The 10,564-nt window shown below is 64.9% G+C and overlaps 1 protein-coding gene across 5 annotated transcripts in view; it reads right to left on the bottom strand.

Moving 5' to 3' along the window:
* Positions 1–1,303: 1,303 nt before the first annotated feature.
* The window catches only part of AGAP3 (ArfGAP with GTPase domain, ankyrin repeat and PH domain 3), a 56,229-nt gene continuing 46,968 nt past the window's right edge, over positions 1,304–10,564 (bottom strand). For 3 of the 5 annotated variants that reach the window (XM_065939459.1, XM_065939457.1, XM_065939461.1), the window contains 8 exons: positions 9,812–9,980; positions 6,795–6,914; positions 5,303–5,440; positions 3,477–3,631; positions 3,286–3,376; positions 2,969–3,191; positions 2,066–2,321; positions 1,304–1,952 (listed from right to left, as the gene is read on the bottom strand). In XM_065939459.1, coding sequence (XP_065795531.1) covers positions 1,746–1,952; positions 2,066–2,321; positions 2,969–3,191; positions 3,286–3,376; positions 3,477–3,631; positions 5,303–5,440; positions 6,795–6,914; positions 9,812–9,980 — 1,359 coding nt within the window. In that variant the 3' untranslated portion in view covers positions 1,304–1,745. The remainder of the gene's footprint in view (positions 1,953–2,065; positions 2,322–2,968; positions 3,192–3,285; positions 3,377–3,476; positions 3,632–5,302; positions 5,441–6,794; positions 6,915–9,811; positions 9,981–10,564) is intronic. The other 2 variants (XM_065939458.1, XM_065939460.1) reach the window with 2 other exon arrangements.

Here is a 10,564-nt window from a genome sequence, read left to right as displayed (position 1 = left end):
TTTGGCTAAATTCCAGGAAGGCTGGAGGCCAAGAAAAAAGTAATCCAGATGAGCCCCAACCTGATCTAGATCAAGGCTGTCTGAAACCTTAGACTGACCCACAGAGGGAACCTACAGGGTGAGATTCTTTTTAGGAGAGAAGTCAGGCAGAGAGAGGTCAAGGATCCCAGGAGCTGTAGTCACCTTGCTCTCAGGAATCCTGTCGCAGGTCTAATGAGGGTGGGAGCAGAGGCCCTCGGGCTCTATGCCCCCCCTCCCCCCCGCCCCGGGTCGGGGGCGAGGGGTGGGCGAGAACTGGCAAAACCAAGGCCGTCATCTGTCTTTTTTTCCCCTGGCTTTGCCTCTGAAACCTCCTGAACTATAATAACCAGGCAGTTATTCACCCTCTCAAGCGGCTTCTTTTCCTTAGGGAACCTAAGGAGATGATTACTGCTAGCATTTTTCTGAGCCCAGGAACCCAATCTTTTAACACATACCCATAGCCTTGTCTCTATTCTGCCCTTATCTTTGCTTAAGGCACTTATCCGCCTTGCGAAAGGGGCTGTGGATGAAGAAAATAAAATCCGGTTTTCTCTCTGAATAGCTTTACTTGGTTAATTTCCCAGTGGCAGAGCCTGCCAGCCCGCCACACCCACGGTGGCGGCAGGCTCCCTCGAGAGCGGGGACCCTAAACTAGCAAGTTCTTCAGAGCACAAGCAGAGAGTTTCTCCCGACCGTCTTTCTAGCGAGACGGGACAGTCCGAGGGACACGGCGGGGGAGCAGGCCTGGGTCCTGCCTCTGGCTTAGCGGGGAGGCTGGGGGTAGCCCAGGGTGCCGTCCTGCCGTCGGCGCTGTGTCTCCTCCCCTGGCATGAGCCCCCCTCGTCCCATCATGTCCTCAGACCCTCCTCCCGGGCACTGACCCCCTGCACGTCTGGCTGTGGGGCTGGTTCCCAGACTCCTGCCCTCTCTGCGGGTGACCTCTGGCCAGCACAGGCGTGGCGTTAATAAGGCTACTTGACAGAATACAGATGAAAGCAAGCACACCAGTCGGAAACCTCTGTGAGGGCGATGGGGGAACGGCGGGGAGCTTCCAGTGGGAAGCACAGGGCTAGTCTCCCGTCCCGGGGTGGCTGACAGACTCAACACCACCCCTGGAGAAAGAGGGGCTGAGAGAAGCCCGCGGAGGAGGCTGGGCAGGGGGGCGGGCAGCCCAAAGTACAGCAGAGAGGAGAGGACAGGGACGCAGAAGTGGAGTCCAGAGGGGTGTTTTCTTGGGAGGGCGGGGGGATGAAAGGTGAGAGCCAGGCCACACACACACACACACACACACACGGTCTGGTTTATTGGTTCATTACACACACACGCCAAGTATGTACACAAACATAAATACTGCAATGTACACATTTACATGGGACCTCTGCCCCGCCCAGGCTCCCGGCTCGGGGTGCGGGGGCCTACAGGGGGCTGGTACGGGAAGGCAGGAACCTGGAGGAGGGCGAGGTCCTGCTCCCCTCCTCTCACAGCACCCCCAAAGCATCTTGTCCCTCCGCAGCGGCGCAGGCCAGGCAGGGGCCAAACACCTGTGGCGGCTGGAGTCCCAGGCGTCTCCGTATCCTCTGACCCTCCCGTCCGGCTCTCCTCCCAGACTCTTCCCGGGTCCCTGGGTCTCAGCCTCTGTGTCTCTCGTCTCCCCCGGGACCTGGAGGGAGGTGGGTGCCTGCGCCCCGGCGTCAGTCCTGGCCCCTCCGGCCTCTTCCCGGGGCTCACAGGAGGCTGGGGCTGCGGTGCAGCTCGGCGGAGGCGCTGGTGCCGTTGGCCGGCTCTCTGCCGGGGGCGGGGGCCACGCCACAGCCCTCCCCGGGGCAGCCGTGCTGGATGAGGATGTCGGCACACTCCTGGCTGCCGGCGCGGCGGGCGTAGGCCAGCGGGGTCAGGCCGCGGGCGTCCCGGCTCCGCACGTCCACCCCGTACTGCAGAAGGAAGCACGTTCTCACGGTTGGCAGGAAAGGTGCGGGTCCCCCCCGCGAGGGGTGGCAGGGGGAGGGCGGACGTCAGGGAGGTCAGGAGGGCCCCAGCGACTCACCCAGATGAGCAGCTGCGTGAAGACCACGTTGGCCATGGCGCTGGACAGGTGCAGGGCCGTGCGCCCGTCCCCGTCGCCGTAGGTCTCGTTCACCTCCTCCTTGGACCCGTGCGCCAGGAGCGTCACCAGCAGCCGCAGGTCGTCCTCCACCACCGCCCGGAGCAGCTGCTGGCCCAGCGGCACGTCCGAGCTGGGCAGCGGGGCCAGGAAGAGCTTCTGCTCGTACTTGGCCCGGATCCAGCGCTCCTTCTCCTCTCTGCGGGCAGAGGCAGGGCCAGGCCAGGGGGGCGGTCAGGGGAGCGAGCACGGCGGGGGTTAGGGGGCCAGGACCCTCAGAGCAGAAACCAGTCCGAGGGACGCAGGGCGGTCGGGGGCAGCGGGTGGCGCAGAGGGTGTGGGGGAGGCTGGACGGAACTCTTTGGGGAGACCCCAGGGGGGCGGTGGGGATGTGCGGGGGGCGTGGCAGGGACTGGGGGGGCCGCGAGGGCTGGTGGATTCCAGGCAGGGCTGGGGGCGGGAGGGCGTGGGTGGGCAGCTTATCTGGCCCTGCCGGAACAAAGGAGGCGGGGGCCTGCCCTGGGGGCCCACGGACGACCCTGTCTATCTACCACCCATTCTCCATATCTCGGCGCTCTGGCTGTAGGCTTTGCGCCATTGCGCGATAGGGCCCTGCGCATGCGCGCCCCCAACCCGCGACGTGTTGATAACGCCGGAGAAAGGGCCGGCTGTTGTGAGCCTCTGAGTGACAGGCGGAGGGCACCCCCAGGGCCCACGGCCGAGCAGAGCAACGGCCGGGTTTAACCCTTCCAGCCCGCAGCCCTGTCATAGCCGCCCGGCCCCCCCCACCGCCCCAGCCTCCCAGCTCCCCACCCGGCAGGAGCACCCGGGGCCTCATGCCCTCACCTGCAGGCGTCAGGCCCCGGCTTAGCATAGCCGTCCAGGGCCCCCTCCCAGACGCTGTTGGCCAGGGCGTTGCCCATGGCGGTCATGACGGCCAGCAGCTCGGGTGGCCAGTCGTCGAGGTCGAGGGAGCGGACCCGGGACAGGTGAGCCCCCAGATGCCGGTGAGTCCCGGAGCACTCGATGCACATGAGCGCACCCAGGTTCAGGCTGGCCCAGTCCGGATCTAGGCGAGGAGAGGACGTGAGGGAGTCGCCCCCCCATCCTCGAGCTCCACCCACCCAGAGCCCCCAGCCCGGCCCCACCGCCGCGGCACTCACTGGGGGCGTCGCAGTCAATACAGAAGCTGTTTCCCCGGACGGTGCGGACGGCCTGCACGGCCAGAGCTGCGTTCTGGCTCCCCAGTCGAGTCTGAAGGGATGGGGGGGTGGCAGGGGGGTCGGTGAGTCAGGAGGCCAGCGTGGGGCACCCCCACCCAGCGCCCCGCCCCGCCCCTCCGCCCGGCGCCCACCTTGTCCTTGGCGCTGCGGCAGCCCTGCAGGCTGGCGAGGATCTGAGCCTGCACGCTCTGCACCCATAGCTCCCGCTCCTCGGCCGTCGAGGCCTCAAAGTGCCATGTCTGCCCGGTGAGGGACACCACCACGAACTCGAACGACTCCTCGGCCTCTGCGGGCACACACAGGGCGCACACACCCGTCAGGGCAGGGCTCTTGTCACACGCACATACAGCCCCTCTGGGCCCCAGCCTGGAGGACTGTGCTCTCCGGGCTCCTCGCAGAGGGGGAAGTGGGGGCGCGGAGAGCAACCTGCCAACCTGGCCACCTGTGGAGCCTGGGTGGAAAAGGTGGGGACGCAAGGTTTGTGGGCAGCCCCGGTGCGGCCAGAAACAAGTCTGGAAGTCAGAGGGGTGCTTCCCAGAGAAAGCAGAGCCCAGGGTCTGGAGAAGATGCACCAGGGCTCTGGGAGGCAATGCCAGGGGGCGGGTGTGTGTGTGGGGGGGTGTTGGAGGCGGGTGTGGGCACCATCCGTACATGTCAGCTGCAGCCGCCTCATTTTGCAGCTCATTAAACCCAATATTCCTGACGGCGTCGGCGTGGGGCTCCTGGGAGCCGGGCCCCTCCCCCCGTCCCCTGGCACAGGCAGGCAGGGAGGGCAGGGGTGGGGAGCGGTCGTGGTTTCCTCCAGAGACCACCTGGGACGTGTGAGCAGATAGGGATCCGCGGATGTGTGCAGTTACAAGCCCTGGGAGCTGAACTCTGACCCCCCAGCAGTGTGGAGGCGCTGCTCCAGGCTCTGCGCTCTCACCAGACCAACCCCGTGAGCCTTACTCCTAATGTTCACCGCCGCTCCCCATCCCTCCCCCGGGGGGCACACAGCTCCCGACCAGCAGAAGTGTGTCGTGGGGGCTGCAGAGACCAGGCTACAGGCTCCGCAGGGCAGCCTCCCATGGCGCCTGTGACACTGACCCCTCCTCTACCCCGGAAGTCCTCAGGGCCAGGCTCCCGCTCCAGGAAGCCCTGAACAGAACCGTCTTCATGGCAAAAGCTGGAACCTTTCTTTCCCCAGGCTCCACCATTCCGCCTCACCTTGCTCCCCACCGTCTCTGAACCCCACGGCCCTGATCATCCATGGGGACTCAGTTCCCTGGTCCAGATGGGCCCCGGGCCGTGAGCGCCAAGCACCCCTGTATCACAGGCCGGCTCTGCAGAAGCCGCTGTTTCCCTTAGTGATGGTCTCCCCATAGCCCTGCCCCTGCCCATGGGAACAGAGCCCAGCAAGTGTGCATCCACCTAAGTTAAACTTCCAAAGGGACTCCAGCCACTGAGAAGACGCACGCTTCAAAGAGGACGTGGGGAAAGCCAGACAAGCAGCGCTGTAATGAATAAGGAGTTAGGAGCAAGGACCTGTGGAAAACACCTGAGGAGCTGGGGTTCCTCTGCCCAGACACAACCAAGGAGAGACTCAGGCCGACACACGCGGATGCTGAAAAACTCGACGGGTGCTACGAGAGGCGCAGGGAACACAGGTCCTGCCCGCATCACCTGGGAAGAGGTACGGGACTCGCAGCCTGCCGTCTTTTACCTTCTAGGAGAGTAAATGAAGGAAGCCCACGTTTTCACAAGGAAAGGGGTTACGTTAGGCCGAAGAAGGAGTTTTTTTGCTAAGACACCAGATCTAAATGACCAGGAGTTATGGAGCTGCTGTTATGAGATATTATGAGAAGGTGCTTAACCTAATGCAGACAAGAGGGTATGAGGGCGTGAAGTTTCCAGGACGACCCCCAAGTCCCCCTGCCCACCTCCTGTGCCCCGGTTTCCCTCGGGGGGTCCCCCTAACCTTCAGCAGCACTGCTGGGGCCGTCTGGTCGGGGGGTCCCGGTGCTCTTTTTCCTCCGGTGCTTCTTCCGGTTGGAGTGGGGAGATGGGGGGGGCTCCAGCTTGGGGCTGGAGCTGAGCACCTCAGCGGGGCCACTGGCTGGTGAGGGAGAGGGGGAGACGTGTGGGAAGCGGGGAGGGGGCAGCACCCTGACCTGAAGCTGGGGCACCGCCCGGGGGGAGCAGCCCCTCCTGCCCTCTCCCCCCACCCCCCAACCCCGCCCCACCCCACCCTGGAGCCCCGGGCCTGGAGGAGGAGAGGGTGGGAAACTCAGGCAGAGCAGGGGGAAGGCAAGGGGAAGCCAGCCTCTGCAGCCCAGAGGGGCGGAAGGCGGCCGGGAACTCGCTCGCGGGGAGCTGAAACCCCAGCAGCTCCGCACCAAATTTATCCTCAATCACACTCCCAGCTCCTCACAATTAATAGCAGAATTAGAGACAATCAGGGAGCTGCCTAATTACTGTCAATTAGAGCGCGCTAATCAAGCTCCCGACTCCCGCACCCCGCCCGGCGCTCACCACTAAATGTCAAACTTCATTAGAGGCAGACACGCGGGCGCCCTCCCTCCCTGCCTGCCTGCCTCCTTCCAGACTCAACAGAGCGGCCCACGGAGGCCGGAGGCCGGCACGGCCCTGGACGGTGACCGGCCCTGGCCAGGCCTCCACCCCCCATCCCCGGGGGGGCCTGGGCTGGGCGCAGGAGGTGGGGGCAGACCCCGGGCTGTGGGCAGCCAGCCCCTCCCGCTGTCCGAGCTGGGGCGGGGGGCTTAGTGGGGACCTGTGAAGGGTCTCTGGGAGGAGCTGATGCTCTGCTGCCCGGAGGAGGAGGGACGGCAGGTGCACCAGCCCTGGGAGGGGGTGGGTCTCCTCCTGCCCACACCCTCGCGGAGTTGCGCTGACTGATGGATCAGGGCTGAGGGTCAGGACGCGGGTGAGATTGAGGTACCCGCTGAAGACACAGGGGAGAGGTAAGGGCAAGAAGAGCCATGTGAGCAAGGTCTAGACAGCGACCCCCGTAAAGAGAGCGAGGGACATGGGAAGGTCGGGGAGGGGCCTCGGCCTATCGCAGGGGCACTGTGGGGGGAGACTCTCTGGACCACTCCCTGATCTGTCTGCAGGGCCCCCTTCCCGTCTTTGAAGCCCCCAGCACCGCCCCCCCCCGCCGCTGCCCCGGCTTCCCTCCCTGTCCCCCCGCGGCGAGGCTGATGAGCTGGCTGCACGGGGGGCTGATGGCGATGCCAGCGCCACCAGCACTGCCTGGGGCCGGCAGAGGGTGAGCAGGGGGGCTGCAGAGGCAGGGAGGGTCTCCAGCGCCAGCTGCTGGTGGGGGCCTGGGGTGGCCACCCTGATTCCCTGTTTCCCAGGAGCGCCTGGCCTCCCCGAGCCCTGGAGGGCTGTTCCGGGGTGGGTGGAGGGGGACCCCCGCTCCCCTCTCAGCCTCACCGGGTCCTGCGTACCTGGGGGCAGGGCAGCGGCCTCAGTCCACGGGTCGGCACTGGACACAGAGCAGGCGCGCTGGTGCAGGCCCTCGGGGCGCGGACCGGCCCAGGCTGGGCTGCTGGCTGGGTGGGGGGTACCTGGGGACGGGGGGTTGGGGGGAACGGTCAGACGGGGAGGGGCCCCGGGGAAGGGTGGCCCACAGGCCGTCCTGAAGGCACCGCTACCTACGGGCAGAGCTTGAGAGATGCCCGCAGGACACTGGGAAAAAAACGAGGGGCTCCTGGGTTCACCGAGTATCTGCCATGCTCGCCAGAGAGCTCGGGTGGGGGCTCAGGCCGGCCTCAGACCTCCCGCCCTGCCTCGCTCCCTGCACACGTCGTGTCCCCTCTCCACCCCACCCTGTGAGCACAGCCAGACGCTGCCGGGGCGACAGCGGGGCTGACTCCCCGTCCCGGCCCGAGCCGACCCTGCTGGTCAGGCCCCAAAGCCCACACTCCAGGCCACACACGCCGCGGGCTGTGCCTCAGCTCTGCTGCCGTTCTGACGAGAAATAAGTGTATCAAATTCAAGTAATTATGTCTAATTAGTATTAGTAATTATCCTGTTGGGCTGCAGAAAATTAATCTTTCGTTTCCCATTGGGGGGAAGGACGACGGAGCCAGGGGAATGGGGCGGCGGCTCCAGGAGCGCCAGGGGGCCGGTGGCAGGGCCCTCCCTGCTCATCAGTCACCGTGGACGGCCCCCGGAGGCAACCGCAGCCCTCTTGCCTCGGACACCGACCTGAGACCCCGCGGGGCCTGAGGCCAGGAGGCCACAGCCGGCCGGCAAGTCTGAGGACCAGCAGTCACACGCAGGGGTCTGCATGGAAAGTGGGGTGGGGGGGCAGCCGGGTGCTGGGTGCTCGTGACAGGCAGAGACCCCCGGGGCTGGATAAGCCTGACGGAGGGGGCCCCGGCCAGCCCCACAAGCACAAGGGGCAAGTGTCTGCAAGAAGCGGAAGCCCCTAGAAGGGAAAGGAGCAGGCCGGCCGCGTCACACCGATGCTCTGGGGCCCGCAGGACGCTGCAGGGTGGGGCGAGTTCTGTGTCTCCTGACACCCACGGCGGGAGCAGACACACAGCAAGCGCTGATTAGCACCGGTGCGGGCCAGCCCCTCGCGGCCACACGCCGAGGCTCCTCTCTCCGGAATCCTGCCCCCTTCCTGCTCAGCCTAACAGGTCCTTGCCAACTCAGCCCTTCTTGGGGTGGCCTCCTCACCGGCCCCTCAAGCCCTGTCAGGCGACCTTCCAGGGGAGCAGCAGCCTTAGGGCTGGACTTCCTGCCCCCCGGCCATCTCCCCTGAGGTTCCAGGTCTTAATCCCCCCAAAGCCCAGCCCTAACCAAAGATACCACAAGGCCCACACCTCCTCCCCCCAGCCCCCAACCTAAAACCCCGAGGGAGGGCGGGCGCCTTCCCTTTTCTTTGTTAATTCTCCCCTCATTACGCCTGCAATCCCACAATCAGTGTGCACTGTAATTGTCGAATTTGATGCTAATGATTAATGAATTAAACATGGAGCCATCAATTAGTCCTCGGAGGATAATTCTGCATAAAGCAGCGGATAATGTAATTACAGTAACAAAGATAATGAGATGTTAACATCGCCCGGTGAGCGGAGACGCCTTGTGAGTGTGCGCGAGGTCGCTGGCAGTACGCCGGGGGGACGCGGCCCCGGGGGGCGGCCCGGCCACGTGTTCCGGGGACACTGGGGAGCCGTCGGTGGGCGAGGCTGGGTACATGGGGGCGTGGGCCACACCCCTGCTTCACACACCACTTCTGCTCCCCAGGTGGGGGCCTTCAGGGAACATGGCAGGACAAAGGGTCCTGGGTGTCCCTCCTCCAAGGAAGCAGCCAGCTGTGCCCCTGCTGCCTGCCTGCAAGCAGGGCTCCCCTTCCATCCACTTCCACGTCCTCTGCCCTCTGGTGCCACCTGAGAAGCCCCAGGCTGGCACCCCCGGCCTGCCCTTGCTGTCCTCAGGCCAGCGAACCTGCCCCCTCACCCCCAACCGCACCCCCGCCGGCGGCTCTGAGCACCCTACCCATCTTTCTTGTTTTCCTGTCCTTAGCGTCCCTCCCTCCACCCATCCACTAGCGCACTCTCTGCCGATTTCAAGGGCCTCGTTCTGAGCTCGAGGAGGCTGAGTGGAAGCACATAGCTGCCCCAGTCAGGCACATGTAGGTTCAAACCCCTCTCTACCACTTCAGTGCTAAGTCGTGTCTGACTCTTTGCAACTCCGTGAATTGTAGCCCACCAGGCTCCTCTGCCCATGGGATTGTCCAAGCAAGAATACTGGAGTGGGTTGCCATTTCCTTCTCCAGGGGACCTTCCCGATCCACGGGCTGAACCTGTGTCTCCTGCGTTGCAGGCAGACACTTTACCACTGAGCCTCCAAGGAAGCCCCTCTGGGGGATTTTACAGACAAGTTACTTAACCGCTCTGAACCTTTGTTTTTCTATCCGTAACATGGGATCACGATCTTGACGTTAGGGCTAGCACACCTGGCACCCCTCAATCAGCGCCTCCAGACAGGGTGGCACCCTGGCAGGGCAGGGACCCTTGCCTCTAACAAGCACCGTCTTTCTCTCCTTACTGCTGGACGGGGCGGCGTCCACGCCTCTGAACAAAGACCCCACCCGGCACTGCGGACCCCCAGGCAGCACCCTTGGCCAGCGTGGTTGAGACGTGGCCCTGGTTCCTGTGCCCCCCCATCGCCTGCCCCGCTCCGGACGCTGACACCACCTGTCGGCCTGAGGCTTCCCGTCCCTGCTCTGATCCGCCGGGCTGTTCACTGGCCACTTCCCCTACTGACCCCACGAGGGCCGCATTTTGGCCAACGTGCTAGCCGGGCTGATCCTGAAGCCTGACACTCGGTGCGAGCCTGCCCGGAGCCCTGAGGGCCCAGGCTGGACGCAGCGCCCCGACGCCTACCTTCCCAGGCCCCCCCCCGCCCCCCTCACAGTGTGCCCCACGCCCCCACCTCAGCAGCCCCTCACCTGTGCCCCCGCCCAGCTGCGTGCTACTCCGCTCCAAGGCCAGCCCGTTGGCCCGGGGGCTGGTGCCAGGGGCTGTGGCCGGCGTGGCTCGCGGCAGGCGCTTCCCGGGCACCTTGACGGTGGTCCGCAGCAGGTCGATCTCCTTGCCGTGGATGTTCTGCATGTAGTCCTGGGGCCACACGGACAAGACGGGGGGGACTTGTTAGGGCAGCTCACTGTTCCGCAGCACCCCGTCCCAACCCTCCCGACGCCTGGGTCTCTCCGCACTGCTCACGTTTGTGGAGTCCCCGGCACCCCCCTCTAGGTCTGCCTGCGTGTGGCTTTGGGGGCTCTGCCGGGAGTGGGGCAGGGGCCACAGAGGGTCTGGGGCCAGGAGTGACACTTGGGCTCCTTTAGGGAAGACGGCTCAGGATGCAAAGCAAAGGAGGCCAAGTACTGACCTGAGATGGGACGTGGAGAGAAGCCGGATGGCCGAGGAGAGGGACCGACAGGCCCCTGGGGACGTGGACGATGGGGCTGCCCTGGGCCATGGGTGGCTGGTCACCAAGGACCCCAGCCCCGTTTGCAGACGCTCCCACCACAACTTGGGGCCTCAAGAACTTTGCCAGCCTAGAGCAGTGCCTAGTCCTTCGAATGTATATAAGCTGCTCAGTCCTGTCTGACTCTTTGCGACCCAATGGACTGTTCCCCACCAGGCTCCTCTGTCGATGGAATTCTCCAGGCAAGAATACTGGAGTGGACGGCCATTCCCTT

This window comes from Muntiacus reevesi, chromosome 6 (genome assembly GCF_963930625.1).
Source record: "Muntiacus reevesi chromosome 6, mMunRee1.1, whole genome shotgun sequence".
NCBI lineage: Eukaryota > Metazoa > Chordata > Mammalia > Artiodactyla > Cervidae > Muntiacus > Muntiacus reevesi.
Note: the sequence above shows the minus strand (reverse complement) of the source record. Positions and strands in the feature narration are given on the sequence as shown.